The sequence below is a fragment of the Lissotriton helveticus genome, chromosome 1_1 (assembly GCF_964261635.1).
Source record: "Lissotriton helveticus chromosome 1_1, aLisHel1.1, whole genome shotgun sequence".
Taxonomy (NCBI): Eukaryota; Metazoa; Chordata; class Amphibia; order Caudata; family Salamandridae; genus Lissotriton; species Lissotriton helveticus.
In genome coordinates this window covers 366844588-366859686 of record NC_136057.1, presented here as the reverse complement: position 1 = coordinate 366859686, position 15099 = coordinate 366844588, and the positions used below count along the sequence as shown (strand labels likewise).

At 46.3% G+C, this 15099-nt stretch overlaps 1 protein-coding gene across 1 annotated transcript in view; it reads right to left on the bottom strand.

Annotated features, from left to right (window-relative positions):
- CACNA2D4 (calcium voltage-gated channel auxiliary subunit alpha2delta 4) overlaps positions 1–14899 on the bottom strand; it is a 924019-nt gene extending 909120 nt beyond the window's left edge. The window contains exon 1 of the mRNA XM_078673672.1: positions 14349–14899. Within this exon, the coding sequence (XP_078529798.1) occupies positions 14349–14545 (197 nt within the window). The 5' untranslated portion in view covers positions 14546–14899. The remainder of the gene's footprint in view (positions 1–14348) is intronic.
- Positions 14900–15099: the final 200 nt, after the last annotated feature.

Sequence of the window (15099 nt, the reverse complement as noted above, 5' to 3'; positions counted from 1 at the left end):
AAGGTCTTTTACTAGTGTCCCAATTAAATGTGGTGTGATCCATTACCCTTCCCATAATGAAAGAGAAGTACATTTTCAAATATTTCCAGTATGGGAAGGGATTCGATTGGAATGTATGCATATGGAGGCATTCACAAATTTACAAGGCAAACCATGACTTGTAACACCCACTTCCCACCCCTTGAGTAGGATTTACAAATCAATAAACCAGGGAATTGTGAAGTGCAGCTACTCAACCACGAGAGTCTCAAGGCACTGGGGGGGCCAGCTCCGTTGAGTGCTGGGGTCATCCGAAGAGCCAGATCTTGAGGTCCTTCCTGAACCGGGGCAGTATAGGCGCTTGCCAGAGGTGGTGGGGGAGGTCGTTCCAGGCCTTGGATGCGAGGTAGGAAAAGGACTTTCCTCCAGTTCTGGTCTTTTAGATGCATGGGATGGTGGCCAGAATGAGGTCAGCTGATTGGAGGTGTATCTTGGGTGTGTGGAAGAAGAGGGGGTTGTTTAGGTATGCTGGTCCGATGTTGTGGAGCACCTTGTATGCGTGGGTGAGGAGCTTGAACGTTATTCTTCTTTTGATGGGGAGCCAGTGGAGATCGGGGGGAGTTGGGTGAAGTGGTTGTGATGGGGGATGTCTAGGATCAGTCTGGCTGCGGCGTTCTCGACGGTCTGGAGCTTGCGGGGGAGTTCCTTGTTGACTCCGAAATAGAGGGCATCGCAGTAGTCTAATCTGCTAGTGATGAGGGCGTATGTGACTGTTTTTCTGGATTAGGATGGGATCCATTTGAAAGTTTTTCAAAGTATACGGAGGGTGTTGAAGCAGGTTGAGGTTATGGCATTGATCTGGTGGTTCATCATGAGTGATGAGTCAAGTATGATGCCGAGGTTTCGTGTGTGGTCTGTCGGGGTGGGAGGGTTCCGAGAGCGGGGGGCCAGCAGGTTTCATCCCATGCGGAGGGGGTGGATCCGAGGATGAGGACTTCTGCTTTCTCTGAGTTGAGTTTCAGGCAGCTCTTCTTCATCCAGGTGGCAACAGCTTTCATCTCTTCTTGGAAGTTGTGCCTGGTGATGTTGGATTCTTTGGTGAAGGAGAGGATGAGCTGGGTGTCGTCGGCGTAGGAGACGATGTTGAGCCCGAGATTTCTGACAATGCTTGTGAGGGGGGCCATGCAGATGTTGAAGAGGGTGGGACTGAGGGAGGATCCCTGAGGCACTTCACTTCTGGTCTCTGTAGGTTCTGAGAGGTAGGGCGGGAGTCTGACTCTGAGTTCTGCCTGTGAGAAATAAGCATACCCAGTCCAGGGCTTTTTCGAAGATGCCGGTGCTGTGGAGTCTGGTGGCTAGTGTGTGGTGGGAGACTGTGTCGATGGCAGCTGAGAGGTCCAGGAGGATGAGGGCTGCTGGTTGGCCCTGGTCACGGAGGGAGAAGATGTCATCGGTGGCAGCGAGTAGGGCAGTCTCAGTGTTGTGGTTGCTGCAGAATCCGGATTGGGAGTTGTCCAGGTCGCAGTTGACTTCGGTGAAGTTTGATAGTGGGTGTTAATGGCCTTTTTGATGAACTTGGCTGCAAATGGAAGCAGGGAGATGGGCCAGAAGATCTTGAGTTCCGTCTGGTCTGCAGAGGGTTTCTTCAGGAGGAGGTGCAGATTTCGCCACACTCATAGATGTGGAATATGCAGTAGAAAATCCATTTGTGTCTGCTAGGAATGATTTTGTGCTTTGCTGACAGTCATAAATGGAGATATTTTCATCAGCAACGTAAGATTAGAATTTTATGGCTCCAATGTGCACCTTGGGGATTAGAGGGTGGATCGATGGTGTATCAGGTGAAGTGGCACCGGGGCTGAGAGCTGTGAGGGGCCCAAATGAAACCAGTCATGGCAGTCTTTTACTATTCACTCGCACTGGAAGGGAGTCCATTTGTCTTGCATGCATTCTACGGAATGCTTGCGACGCCAGTGAGCATCAGACACTTTCCTTGAGATTAAAATACTTCTCTAACTATTAAGATGTATTTTTGTTGCATAGTTAAGGGGCAGAAATAAAGAGAGCTCGTTTTAGTACATCTGTGTGTGATCTGCTGTTTTGTCAGACCTGACACTGTTTGGATAGTACTGTTTAGGAGTGGCGCCATGTTGACACTATTTATTACAGTTGGCAGCACGAGGGTTATGAAAGGACCACCCTGAACAGGCCACAGGGGGATCTAAGTTGCTTGTAATAGAATAGATCTTCTGGCAGGGGGCAGCAGCAGGAGAGGAGCAGGGGTGTGTTTCACAATCACTGTGAAAGAGTCCAAAAGACAATGGTTCATGAGTTTAACAGTCAGAAATCTTAAATTGCCTTGGGCCGTGTGTAAGCAGCTCATACAGGCCCTCATTATAAGTGACCCACTAAATAGGCCAAATTTCCCCCAGCGTGGTGTTACCGATACCAGGGATACTGGTAATTCCGGGGGTGGGAAAAATCAGGCCTACTGTGAGTTGGACCCTTACGGACCACTCACCTAACAAATGAGAAATTCCTGTGTGAATCGGTAATACTAGGTCCAATTCCTTTGGTAATTCCGCATTTTCAGTTAAGAGTGTTTCCACTGATCCCATAATTACCATGGGCACAGGACGGTAAGGATGAGGCCAGCAATCCAGTTGGATGAAGAGGGCACCACACCCTACAATCAAGGACCCTGGAAGAAGTATTCAGATGACGACGCCTTTGAAACAATAACTGTGGAGGTGTTTCCTTGGTCAGAGGTGGTTGGATTCAGTTTTTAGCTGTGAGCCTTGTGTGTTTTGGTATCATTATTGTTATTTCCTTATGACTGGTTTTATTTATTTTATTATTTTATTGTATTGGTTTAGCTTAATTACTGCAAGCGACAAAATACATAGCCAAAATCTAGATAGCATAACTACTCAGGCCTGACGTGTAAGTACTCTCCACACAGGGGGCTGGAAACCCAAATTGTCCTGATCTTGAGTGTATCTTATTAATTCATTGAAAGACAAGCCAAGAAAAAAGCCAAGGACTCGAGATCAAATATTACCAGATAACCATTACTTAATATAGTGGTAGACAATGATATGAATAACATTGAACAACTCAGCTGAGTATAGATAAGATGCAAATAGGATTCAACAAATCACACAGGTAGGAAACTGTTAGACCTGACATATTTGCCTATGTAGGGCTCATCAGCGAGGTATAGCTTGAGTCCTATAGCACAGTAATCACAGGACCCATGTCTGGGCATACCTGTGGTACTGCAACAGCATCAGGGCATCAACAGCAATAACAACAAGGTGATGGATGAAATGCTTGAATTAATCTCAGTCATTGGCAATTGCTCTGACCACATGAAAGTTGATTGTTTTTTGCCCACCATGCCACTATAGACGAATGTCGCCTTGTACAGATCAGTACAGATCCTGCTCCTTACGGTAACAGTCGATTCTGAACTGCCAGACAAGGCACGATCCAGAAGGGACGACAAGCAACCCCTGAAACCAAGCTGAACCCGAAAGATGAGCCCCAACTAGAGTGAAACCAGTCATGGGTTGATTGTGTGCCAGGTTAGGGAGTACCTGAAATGGCAGTTTGGGCCGGACTGTTCCTACTGGAGCAGGGTCAAGACTGATTTGCACATGACTGGGTCTAATCTGAGGTGGCAAGAGTAATTTCACAATCGCCTGTACACTAACCGTCCTAAGTCCACATTTGTTATGCTACAGAGGGTTCAAAATCAATCATTCACCTCATCTTTTTCTTTAGGCAAAATGAATACATTGGGGCTTATTTATGAGCACCTTGTTCCGCTGGTGCGTCACTTTTTGTGATGCACCGGCGGTGTAAAATATGCACCACACTGCAACATATTTACAAAGTGACGCATCTAAGCAGATGCGCCACTTTGTAAACCTCTGCTTTACATTCTACCTGAGTCAGGTATAATGTATGCAGGGTGCACGTTCGCCCGCAAAAATGGGTTGTAGAAGTGACACAGTGAAATCAATCAGATTTCACTACGCCACTTCTAGGACGCCACTGCCTCAAGTCCTAAGGCCTGCCTCACAGCAGGCATAAGAGTGATACAGGCCCTTTCAAATGATGCTTGTCCCATGTGAAAGGGCACATTGCTGGAGTTGCATCTGTTTTCAAACACACTCCAGCAAAGCGCCAGTTTTGCACCTACAGGTGCATCAGGTATACTGACTTATCTGTAAATCCTTGCATCCTGGAGTGCCGTACGGTAAATACCGCGTATACATGGTGTCACAAGGAGGGTGCACTGAAAGTGTTGCGTCACTGGTTTTCCCCAGCGATGCAACACTTTTCATTAATGAGACTAATTATGTCTCCCCTCAAGACAATCCAACAGCTCATGGTAAAATAAAGACCTCAATTTAAGATCTGGCCCATTGTCCACAAGACTCCCCGTGGTTTCGCCCAATATACCCCATTAAGACAGGTAAGCTCAGCCACTGAAAATAAGATCCTTGCATGTGTAAGGTTCAACTCTGAAACTCTTATCTTCTTTCCTGAGACTCAAATATAACTTTCGAAAATGTCTTCAACCTTGGCTATGGCTTGGCTGCTTCCGCCAAAAGCTGACATCCTGCACAATGCCTTTTTGAGAACATGCTTCCATCCCATGAGCTGCTCTTCTTCCATTCAAATGCCTCTGACAGCCCCTAATGTCCTGTGTTCTCACTTCAAGGATTCTCTATCTGGCCGTGCAATCGTAAGGATAAAATCAATGAGCTGCAATGGACACTGACACTACTTGTGGACTTTCAGCCGTCTTCAAACGTGTGCAACAATACTGCCCTGCGCCATTTCATGTGTTTCCGCTGTACCTTTTCCCTCACAGCCCTCTCAGGTGTCAGATGTGACGGTTCAATTTCATATCAAAATGCCATTGCTCATGACTTTCCATCTGGCTTCAAAAACTACTTGCTCTAGTCTCTTCCATTGACCTCATGGAGGTTGTGAACTTCTGAAGAACAGCTGCAAAGTGATTTCAATTTCTATGTGCACTATGCATATAAATAATAGAATATAACAAAACAATAGAGCGTGTTCTGGTGTGAGCTCACTTAATGTTGTATGGCCTACCATCTGCACCTTGTTTCCTGTGTTGATAGGAAAGATCTAACCCACCAAAGCCGTTCAGAGGTATTCCCATCATAGTCTTCAGGTCAGCAGTATCCAACACTTATGATTCATGACACATTTTAGGATTTTCACGGTGGCTCTATCACACCAACCTCATCGAGCAAAATGTTGCCTGAGTGCAGAAATGTCAAAAGCCCTTGAAGTTATTGGTGCTGTGCACACACCTGGCAAAGCAGGATCTGCAATGTTGTTTCCGCATCTTATTGACAAGTGGGAAATCAGACTGATAATTACCCAGAGTATTTGCACCTTAAATTGTAATTTTTCACCTCGAATTATTCAGATTGGTTAGTATATTCTGGCCATTTTCCAATTATAAAAGCATTTGCAATTGCTGAGCTGACAGTAGATATTCAACTACTTTCCAGGAAAACAAGCAATGGCAAAGCCTATATGAATGAAATGAAATGAAAGAAATGAAATGAAAGGAGTCTTATATTGCGCTACTAAGCCCGGAGGCATCAAGGCGCCTAAAAAAGAGATCAAAATAACCAGTTAACCAGCACTACGGATACGCCTTGGAGAATAGCCAAGTTTTTAGGGTTTTCCGAAAGTTCTGGACTGACGGTCGGGATTTAATTTCGAGAGGAAGGCTGTTCCACAGTTTGGGGGCTACTGTTGAAAACGCCTTCCCACCCCATTTGGTTCTACGAACGCGGGGGACCACCAGCAGACTCTTGGTTGAGGAACGGAGAGCTCTCTCCGGTACATATGGATGCAGCAGTTTCCTCACGCCCTCCGCCCCATTACCGGTAAGCGCCCCATAGGTCACACAAAGAGTCTTAAAGGCAATCCTAGACTCAATGGGGAGCCAGTGTAAGGTTTTCCTGGCAGCCGTGGAGGAAGATAGTCTAGGAGCATCCAGTACGAATTTGGCGGCCGCGTTCTGGACTGTCTGTAGGCGCTGCATAAGACCTTTGTTAGCACCAGCATAAAGAGCATTACAATAGTCAAGTCGCGAAGCCAGCAATGCAACGACGACTTGCTTGCGAGCCTGCGGGGACAAGTAATGCTTAATTTTGCGAAGAATTTTAATAATGCCCCAACAGGTAGGGACTGTTCTATTGACCTGCTGTGCCATTGAGAGAGCCAGGTCAAAAATTACTCCCAGATTCTTAGCAGAATCTGTAGGTGTAGGGCAGACTCCCAACGAAGGAGGCCACCATTCGGCCGTCCAGATGTTGGTGTTTCCACCAAAGACCAGAACTTCGGTCTTCTCCCCATTCAGTTTGAGTGAATTGTTAATCATCCACTCAGCAACCGCCTCCATACAGCTTCTAAAGTTATGAATGGGAGCGTGACACGACCGAGGTAACGACGGACAGAGCGTGGCCTCTTTCTTCCTGAGCGAGTGCCAGGAGAGGTGAGGCCTTTCCTCCCTACATTTATGGGAGAGCTCTTGGATTGAAGCGACCGTACCATTGGTAGGTCCCCTTTTTGTTTTCACAAATTGCAGTAGTGAACTCCATAGGTCCTGACGAAAGCCCGTAAGGGCTGAAACATGTTGACCACTTTACATCCTTGATGGTTAGTAATATTTTTTCAAATACTATACCCACTCTGCTTTTAAACATACCGTCCTGATGGTCACCCCTAATAAAATTGCTCTTTAGTCATCACGACAGGTATTTTTAACTTTTTCACATTATTGTTTGGGCACTGCAATTTTTCCTATCAGCTCTTCATAACACCCAGCTTCTGTGTGATGGCTTGTGTCTTGTGCGTTTGATGATCCACACTTTACAACCCTCATTGAATCAATTGAGGTGTTGTTTTATGGGCACCATTCGCAGTTACAAAACCCAGATGATGAGGCTCCCCCAATCGGTGTGCTGATGGGTTTCTTCACTCACGATTTGAGACTGTTTAGATTGCTCTCTTGTGTTTTTCATAGATAAGCATTTGGTATCTACTACTCTGAATTTCCATAATAAGGATCTCCTATTATGATAGCGTATTAGACCTACTGTATCTTCTGTGTTTTTTGATGAATGGGAGCGTGCACTGAGCGAGAGAGGGACACCAAGATCTGTGTATCATCAGCATAGGAGACTACATCCATCCCATACGATCTCACCAACCTGGCAAGTGGGGCCACATAGATGTTGAACAGGGTCAGACTTAATGTCGACCCTTGAGGGACCCCACATTGCACAGGTGTGGGAGGAGATAAAAAGTCTCCCAGCTTAACCCTCTGCTCCCTCTGATTCAGGAAAGAGGCCAGCAAGCTCAAAGCCACGCCCTCTACCCCTATCTCCCTCAGACGAGATGTTAGAACCGAGGGAGACATGCATTGCCTGTGAAATCTGTTGGCTTTGGCAACGCTCTTTTAAAACAGTTTGGCCACTGTAGATGCACTTTCACCCTTGGTGACCATTTTTTAAATTATTTTCTTAAAGCATAAAAACAAACATTCAAAATGGCCACTGCAGATATGTACACTTCTGCGACCGTCATATTTGAATATGCTTTCTATTGTTTTAAGAAAAACATTTGAAAATGGCTGCTGTGTATTCGTATGCATATCTGGCAGCCACCTAAGTATATTTTATTGAAGTATAATAAACATTTTTTGCTTGTTGCCGTGCACCCTCACAGTCTGTCATCTTGGAATGGTTAGAAAACCATTTTAAATGGCTATTGACCGAAAGAGTAGCGGGCAATGGAGCAATGCTGGTGGAGGTGACAAAGGGGTGCTGTGGGGGCAAGCGGGAGCTCTGGCAGAGATTTTTTAATCAAGAACAGGTAAGGAGGAGAATGATGAGTGAGCAGGGCGAAATGTAGAGAGACATAAAATAGTCCCTCTGATGCATTGCAATGGAAGATCTGATGGCAGCAGTGGAAGGATACAAGCGATCCAATCTGGGCATCGAAGCAAGAGCAGGGAGCAGATAGACAAGATTGTTCTCAACAGATTATCAACAAGACGGTGAGACCTAAGAAGGAGTGTCCTGAGAATACAGAAACAGTGGAAAACATATACTGATACATTCCTAAAGAGGTGCATGTCTACATTCTGTTGTGTGCTGTTTTGTGTGCCGTAAATTCTCCATTGAGGTTTGTTTTGAGGGCAACTTTTCTGAATGGAAGAAAAATACACCAACCTAAAATGGCTACCATCAACCTCTTACCCCGCCAAATTAGATATATGATCTTCAGTCACCTTACCTCCAATTCCTGCACCATGATGCTTCAATACACAGTGTGCCATTGCTTTAAGCTAGACTCATTGGGGCAGATTTACAAGCCCCTTACGACACTTTAACGCCGTCGTTGCATTACTTTTGTGACGCAGCTGCGGGGTAAACCATGCGCCACGTTGCGACTTATTTACAACGTGACGCATCTAGGCAGATGCGTCACGTTGTAAAGCACTGCGCCACATGAAACCTGCGTCAGGTTTTATGTGGGAGTTCCATCGCAGTGTTGGCGTTCCGTCGGAGGAAAGCCTCGGAAAAGTGACGCAGTGACTTAGTCACTTTTCTGACGCTGCTGCGTCAAAACCTTGCACCTGCTTGAAGCAGGCGTAAGGCGTGATGCAGCATGTTGGAGATAGGCCGGGTTGGAACAGTGCTGGAGTTGCATCGCGCCCGCGACGCGACTCTTGCACTGCACCAACCTTACGCCAGCAGCCACATCACACATCTACGTATCCGTGCGCCACGGCACGCCGCAATGTAAATGCGGCGCATCCATGGTGGCGCACAGGAAGTTTTGCGTGACGCATCTTTCTTGGCCCATCCCTGCTGATTTGCAGGGATGCGCCAAAAGTTGTAAATCTGCCCCATAGTATAAAAACAGTTGTCAGTGGCATCTGGACTATAACTCACCATCAACGCAGATCTCACAATCAAAGGACACATCAAAAAGAAAGCCATGGCAATTTGATAGCTGCTCTCCCTAATAGAATAAGACATCTACCAGAAAACAACTTCAGGGTGACAGCACAAACCTCGGACCTCTGTTACCAAGACAGAGGAAATGTGCTATGCAGCTGCATCCCTGAAACCACTTTGACACCCTTCAGAAGCATCCCACATGCTTCAGTACATCTCATCAAAGATCTGAAGCAGTTTGATCACATCACCCCAACACTGAAACAATAACAGTGTCTCCCCCTGTAAGTTTCCCTTACCTTCAAGACCAGTTGTATCACCTAGAAGGGCATCAGCAACACCTGTCCTGCATACCTAGCTTAGAAAATAACTGCCTCGGGCAGGAGGTGACGGACCCAGTGCCAGGAGATAACTAGACTGTAGATGAAGAAATGCAAGACGGAAAAGACCAGAAAGCAGGCATTCTCCGTCTATACTTACAGGATCTGAAACAACCTTCCCCATCAACATCAAATTACTTCTACTCTCCTCCAAATCAAAAAGGATCTGAAATCCCCTCTCTTCAGAGAGCACTAACATCACATACCATAAGAACTTATATTTTTGTGATCAGGGGCACTCGCCAAGGATGCCCCTTGCTTTTTATCATCGCCATGGCCCCCTGATCCAGCACTTCAAGGAATGCCACCTACGAAGAGGATTACGATTTCATAGGGGCCCATTCCTGGCATCAATATATGCGGATGACATCTTACTATTTGTCCGATATCCTCCCACGCACCTCCCTTCCATCATATGAGAAATAATCTGCTATGGGCACCTTTCTGGCCTTTCTTTAAACTGGAGCAAATCAGAACTTTCCCACTCACAGATGCTACCGTTCCCTGTGTTCTGGAGTACCCCCGCCATTGGTGTTCGGATTCTCCCAAGTACCTAGGTATCATCCTACACAGGCAGACGGAGGAAGTGATGCATCAGAACTATGGCCCTACCATCGACAAACCCACTATCCAGATGGACCAAATTACCTTTGTCCACTGCAGGGCGGATTGCCAAAATCAAAATGGTAGTAATCCTGCACTTCTTTTACCTATTTCTAAACATACAGATTGCACTAACCAATAACTTCTTCGCCACCCTGCGCAGTTTCCTGGCACGCCTCATATGGTCGGGCCGACGTCCCAGAATCAAATAGGAGACGCTGGCCTTCCCATATGACCGAGGCAGTTTCGGTGTCCCGGATTTTCAATTATACTATTTAGTGGCGCAATGTCATTTTTCTTATACCTGGTATCCTCAAGACGCTAGGCTCCCCTACTTGAAACCAGAACAAGAACAGGTAGACCAACTTCCCCTGTCCTCGATCCTGCCCCTGTGACTCCCACGCGAGCCTTCAGACATACAAACACTGTCTATGACCTGCTGGACTTCAAAGATACCTGGGTGGCGGGTTACTATACTCCCTAAATACAGTAGCGGCCCGTGGAAGGAGTTCTGTGGGGCGATAAGGCGGGGCGGGGAGGCGAATTTCGTTGAGCGCGCTGCATCACATTTTACAATGCAGCTCGCGCAACTTAATTCGTTTTATTTATTTCATTGTTTACTTACCTCCGATCATCCATATTCGGGTGTTTACTACCCCCCAGCCTGCCCCGCCCGCCTTACCGCTCAACGGAACTCCCTCCACGGGCCGCTACTGTTCAAACACAGCTCTCATCAACAATCCATGACTACCACTGACTCATGGAGAAGCTCATACAGCGTATTCTGGTAGCTCATCAGCTGCACACAGTGGGAGATCCCTTCACAAATGGCAAAGTGGACTTGAACACCCCACTCACAACCATGGGGGCTCTACGCACATGGCCAACTTTCTTCTCCTCCACCTACCCAGTACTACCAGATCCATTCCGAATTATTAGCATGGTCCCATTTAGATAAATATAGTTATCCTAAAAATCTGATATGGATCCAACCCTCCAAGACCGACTTTGCAGTACCCTGCACTTTATAATTCACTTAAATTGCTTAGCTATCTTGCAGGATTTTTAAATTCCAATTTAACTGAAGTCTAGCTTCTCCTTTCCCCCACCCACCCACGTCCCATCCATTTATAACTTAGTCTTCCGGTTATGCATGGAGGAGGCAGACTCTGAAACATCCCAACTTCCCAACTTTGGAGATGAGGCCTGCCTTCCATCAGATTCCTGGGAATTCTCCTATACATGTGTGAAGAAACACTAAAGTAATCGCAGTTCTCACTCATTATGAGTGACAATCACACATTTGGTAGTAAGGCTGCAGTTTCATCTACAACAGGCTAAATATCACACACTGTGGAACAACTTAGAATTACCCGCTAAACGCAGCTCTTTTCATAGTTCTACTGAGTGAAAAGCAGCTCTTTGAAGCTTTAGAGACTATAGGGTGGATCCTATCTCAGGGGAGACCTCTTGCAGGCCCTGACATTTAAAGGGAGGTTCCATTACTTTTTATAACCCTTCAAACTCCTTTTGTGGTGTCTTAGTGTTAGTCGATTCATTTTATATGTTGATTTTCTTTAACTTTTTACTGGTCACTTTCTGTGTTGTTCTCAATAACTCAGCGACATTCCATGCTGTGATGTCATCCGATATGCTAATTATTTCTCACTCCGAAGAACTATCAAAACATGAGAGACCTGACACTATCACCAGACAAAGATTTGAACATACACAGAACACTCACCAACAGCCACACACATTAACAAGCACTTGCTAATGTATCCAGATTCTCAGGGACTTACATCCCTTACTTATATTGTGACACCTCAAGACATGCAGACAAATTCCTTCCACTAGTAACAAATTCTTCTAGTCCATCGTTTCAAACTCTACTAGCGACCATGTTTAAATTCAGATGGTGGGGAGACTTTCTGCCTCAATGTATTAGGCCTGGTTAATCTCCACAAGAGTGACTGATTGTTCATCGGTTTGATTGAAAAGTACAGTGACGCCTGGCCTGTCAAATGAGTGTCTGTTTGAGAAGAACATGCACACCCACACACACATCTTTTCCAACCCCCGTGTCTGTAATCACTTTCCTGGTCTGCATTGTCAACAACTGCCATCCCCTGAATCAGGAAGTGACCTCAGAGGAAGTCAGGAAGTGACATCAGGGGAGACAGGAAATGCAGTTGACGTTAATAATAGAGACTAACATAAAACAATATTGAGAAAGTCTATATACACTTTAAATTGGCAAAAAAAAAACATTTGGATTCCTAGTTCTAAGCTGTTTTCTCACTGGACCAAAGTGTGTGATTCTGGACAAATCGTGTTCTCTTCCTCATCATCAGAGTAACCCTCGGCATTGAGCTAGATGAAAAACTAAGCCATTGTTGTGCCATTAACATGTTCAGTCCTATTCAGCACAAGGGGGACTGGGTGAGTGGTGAACCCCCTTTTGCTTAACTGCTGACTTTGTGTAGCTCTTAAAAATATACATGTTGTGTTGCAGTTTTCTGCACAGCCAACATTATCCAGGTACTGTGTACTACTCGGCACAGCATGCACACATCATAAATATGTTTCCAAGCCCCTGCTTTCTTTGTAGAGACTTGCAAACACCTCAGCAGCCATGATGCCTATCAAACTGAAATACACCCACAGTGCCAGCTAGGCCGGGCGCATCATGTGGAGGTCCAGGGTCAATGGAGGAACTGTGAACCTCAATTCAGAAACTTATCATGAACAAACAACATCTCGAGTCAAAAACAAACATAAACTACAAAATTAACCGAAGATGAGCAACCATTATCAGACAACCAAACACCAATGAAAAATGTATGACACCCATCAAGCACTCACTGACACCAAGATACTTACACCCCAATGGACAGACAGGCACAACTAGTAACAGATGTGATATAACACCCAGGCACTGCCAAACACCCTACAACAACATTCACTGTCAGGTATTCAAAGAATGAAGAGACATTGTCACACACAAGACAAAAAACTGCCCAACAACACAAAGGCAAACATCATCAACACACTATGAAAGACCAACACAGACCAGACACCCAGAAACGGAACCGCAGCTCAGACACAAAAGATCAATACACTGACTTACACATTGGCCAATAGTTATACATCAAAAAAGCAAGCCGAGAACCAGCAACCATTGAAAAAACACAATCCAAGCTGTCAGAAGTCAAAGACGAAGTCATGCTATTACATGCCCACACACTAGCAGACGCCAGCAGACACCGGCAGACTCAGCGGCCAACAAAAGTCATCTCAACACTAGGGGACACGACTAGACACCCACAAACCAACAGACACCATAGGACTCACACGGACCAACTGACATTCTACCAGTCTACAGACCAATACACACCACCAGACGCCCAGGGAAAAAAACGAAACAAACCAGCAGCTGATGTTAACTATTAAAACAATAAAAACCTTTTAAACAAGTAAAAGGGTGCCCTTTCTGAATTTGTGGCGCTCCCACAACACTTGCGAATGTAGAGGTCGTGCCAGTACCGAATCGGTGATTAATGGTGCCGCTTTGAATACAAGCGCCTCTGTGACATACGTCTATGCGCCTACAAGCAAAGGCAGGATGTGTCCCTATGCATCTCCTGTCATGCAGCCATCATGAGCACAGGTGCGGTAACACAGCGGCACATCACCCACATCGAAGAAACACACACATCACATGCAGACATGATTGACACTAAAAAGCACACACGCAGGAGCACATGGTCTCACAGACTCTCCCAGCTAGCCACGCTTACATATATGAAATGCTCATGCACGCACACACAGATAAACCCACAGCCAGCGACATATCTCCTTCGCAAAGCAAGCGAACTCCTGGCCGGCAGCACCGCGTCGTAGGAGTGATGCAACAGCAGGCCCCGGGGCCCACCGTGCCAAGTCTTCCTGCTTTCTGTACACTACAACAAACGGAATTGGAAAAATCGCAGAAAAATAAGTTGCAGAGATTGCATGTGAAATGGAATAAAGGCACCTCTCTGGCTGCGGACTCATTAACCCATCCTCCCCCTGACTGGAACAAGGCCCAAAATGTCTCTGGCGACGAGCAGCGTCTCTCATCTGATTACAATCTACGCTAGCGCCAAGAAACGGGCCTGTGGTAAGATCATAACTAAATAAAATAAATGCAATCGAACAAGCCATGCGCCTCGCGCGAAAGGACCATTGTGCAAGCGCTACATGACTATTCCGCCATGCTCGACTCGTCGGCAGTATTAAAACATAAGCCGAAACGATTAAAAATGGGATATTTGTTGCGTCGGTTGCCTTGACATCTATGGATAGACGGAGAGCTTACGTTTCCACCGGCAGGGTCCCTGGCTTCAAGGCAGCCGCCGCGGGCATCGGACAGCTGGACGCCACAATCCACAGTAAGGCCCACAGCTTCCACGTCCGCCACCCCTGGCACCAGCCATGGTGCCCTGACTGCTTCCTCTGCCAATCCATGGCCGGCGACCACCAGCTCAGGCGCCAACAGTCTGAAAGACAACTCATCTGCCCAACGCAAGACAGGCGTGGCCCCCTCCCATGGGGGGTTACAGGAGAAGGTGAGGTGTCTGCCTGGTGTCAATCATCGAAGGCAGGTAAGTGGGCAGCGCCATCTCACCCAGCTGGTGCCAGTTTGGTAGGTTGAATGCGGTGTATGAAAATCTGAGTGTGACCAACCGGTTGCCAAAGGTTCTAAAGAAGGTGGGCCCAACTCAACAATTCATTCATTCGAGGACAACAGAAGGAGTATCATTAAGGTCGGCATTGATAAGTGTAGTGTCAATATATAAAGTGCATGTCAATTGCAATAAGGCGCTAGGCAAAGCAAACTTGGTATCCAGGTTACTGAGTTTCTTTGGTACATTTAAATGGCTTCTGGATGTTGACTCATCCCACCCTCGTGGTCAAAGTTTGTTTCGAAGATGTCTACTGATTCCTAAGGTAAGTTATCCACGCAGGGGAGAGCCCGGGGGCTGTTCGCGTTGCTGAAGCCCCTCACAAGCCTCTGTACTCGCTCGTGCATTTGATAGTCATAGGGCGCGGACCACGTATGAAATTGC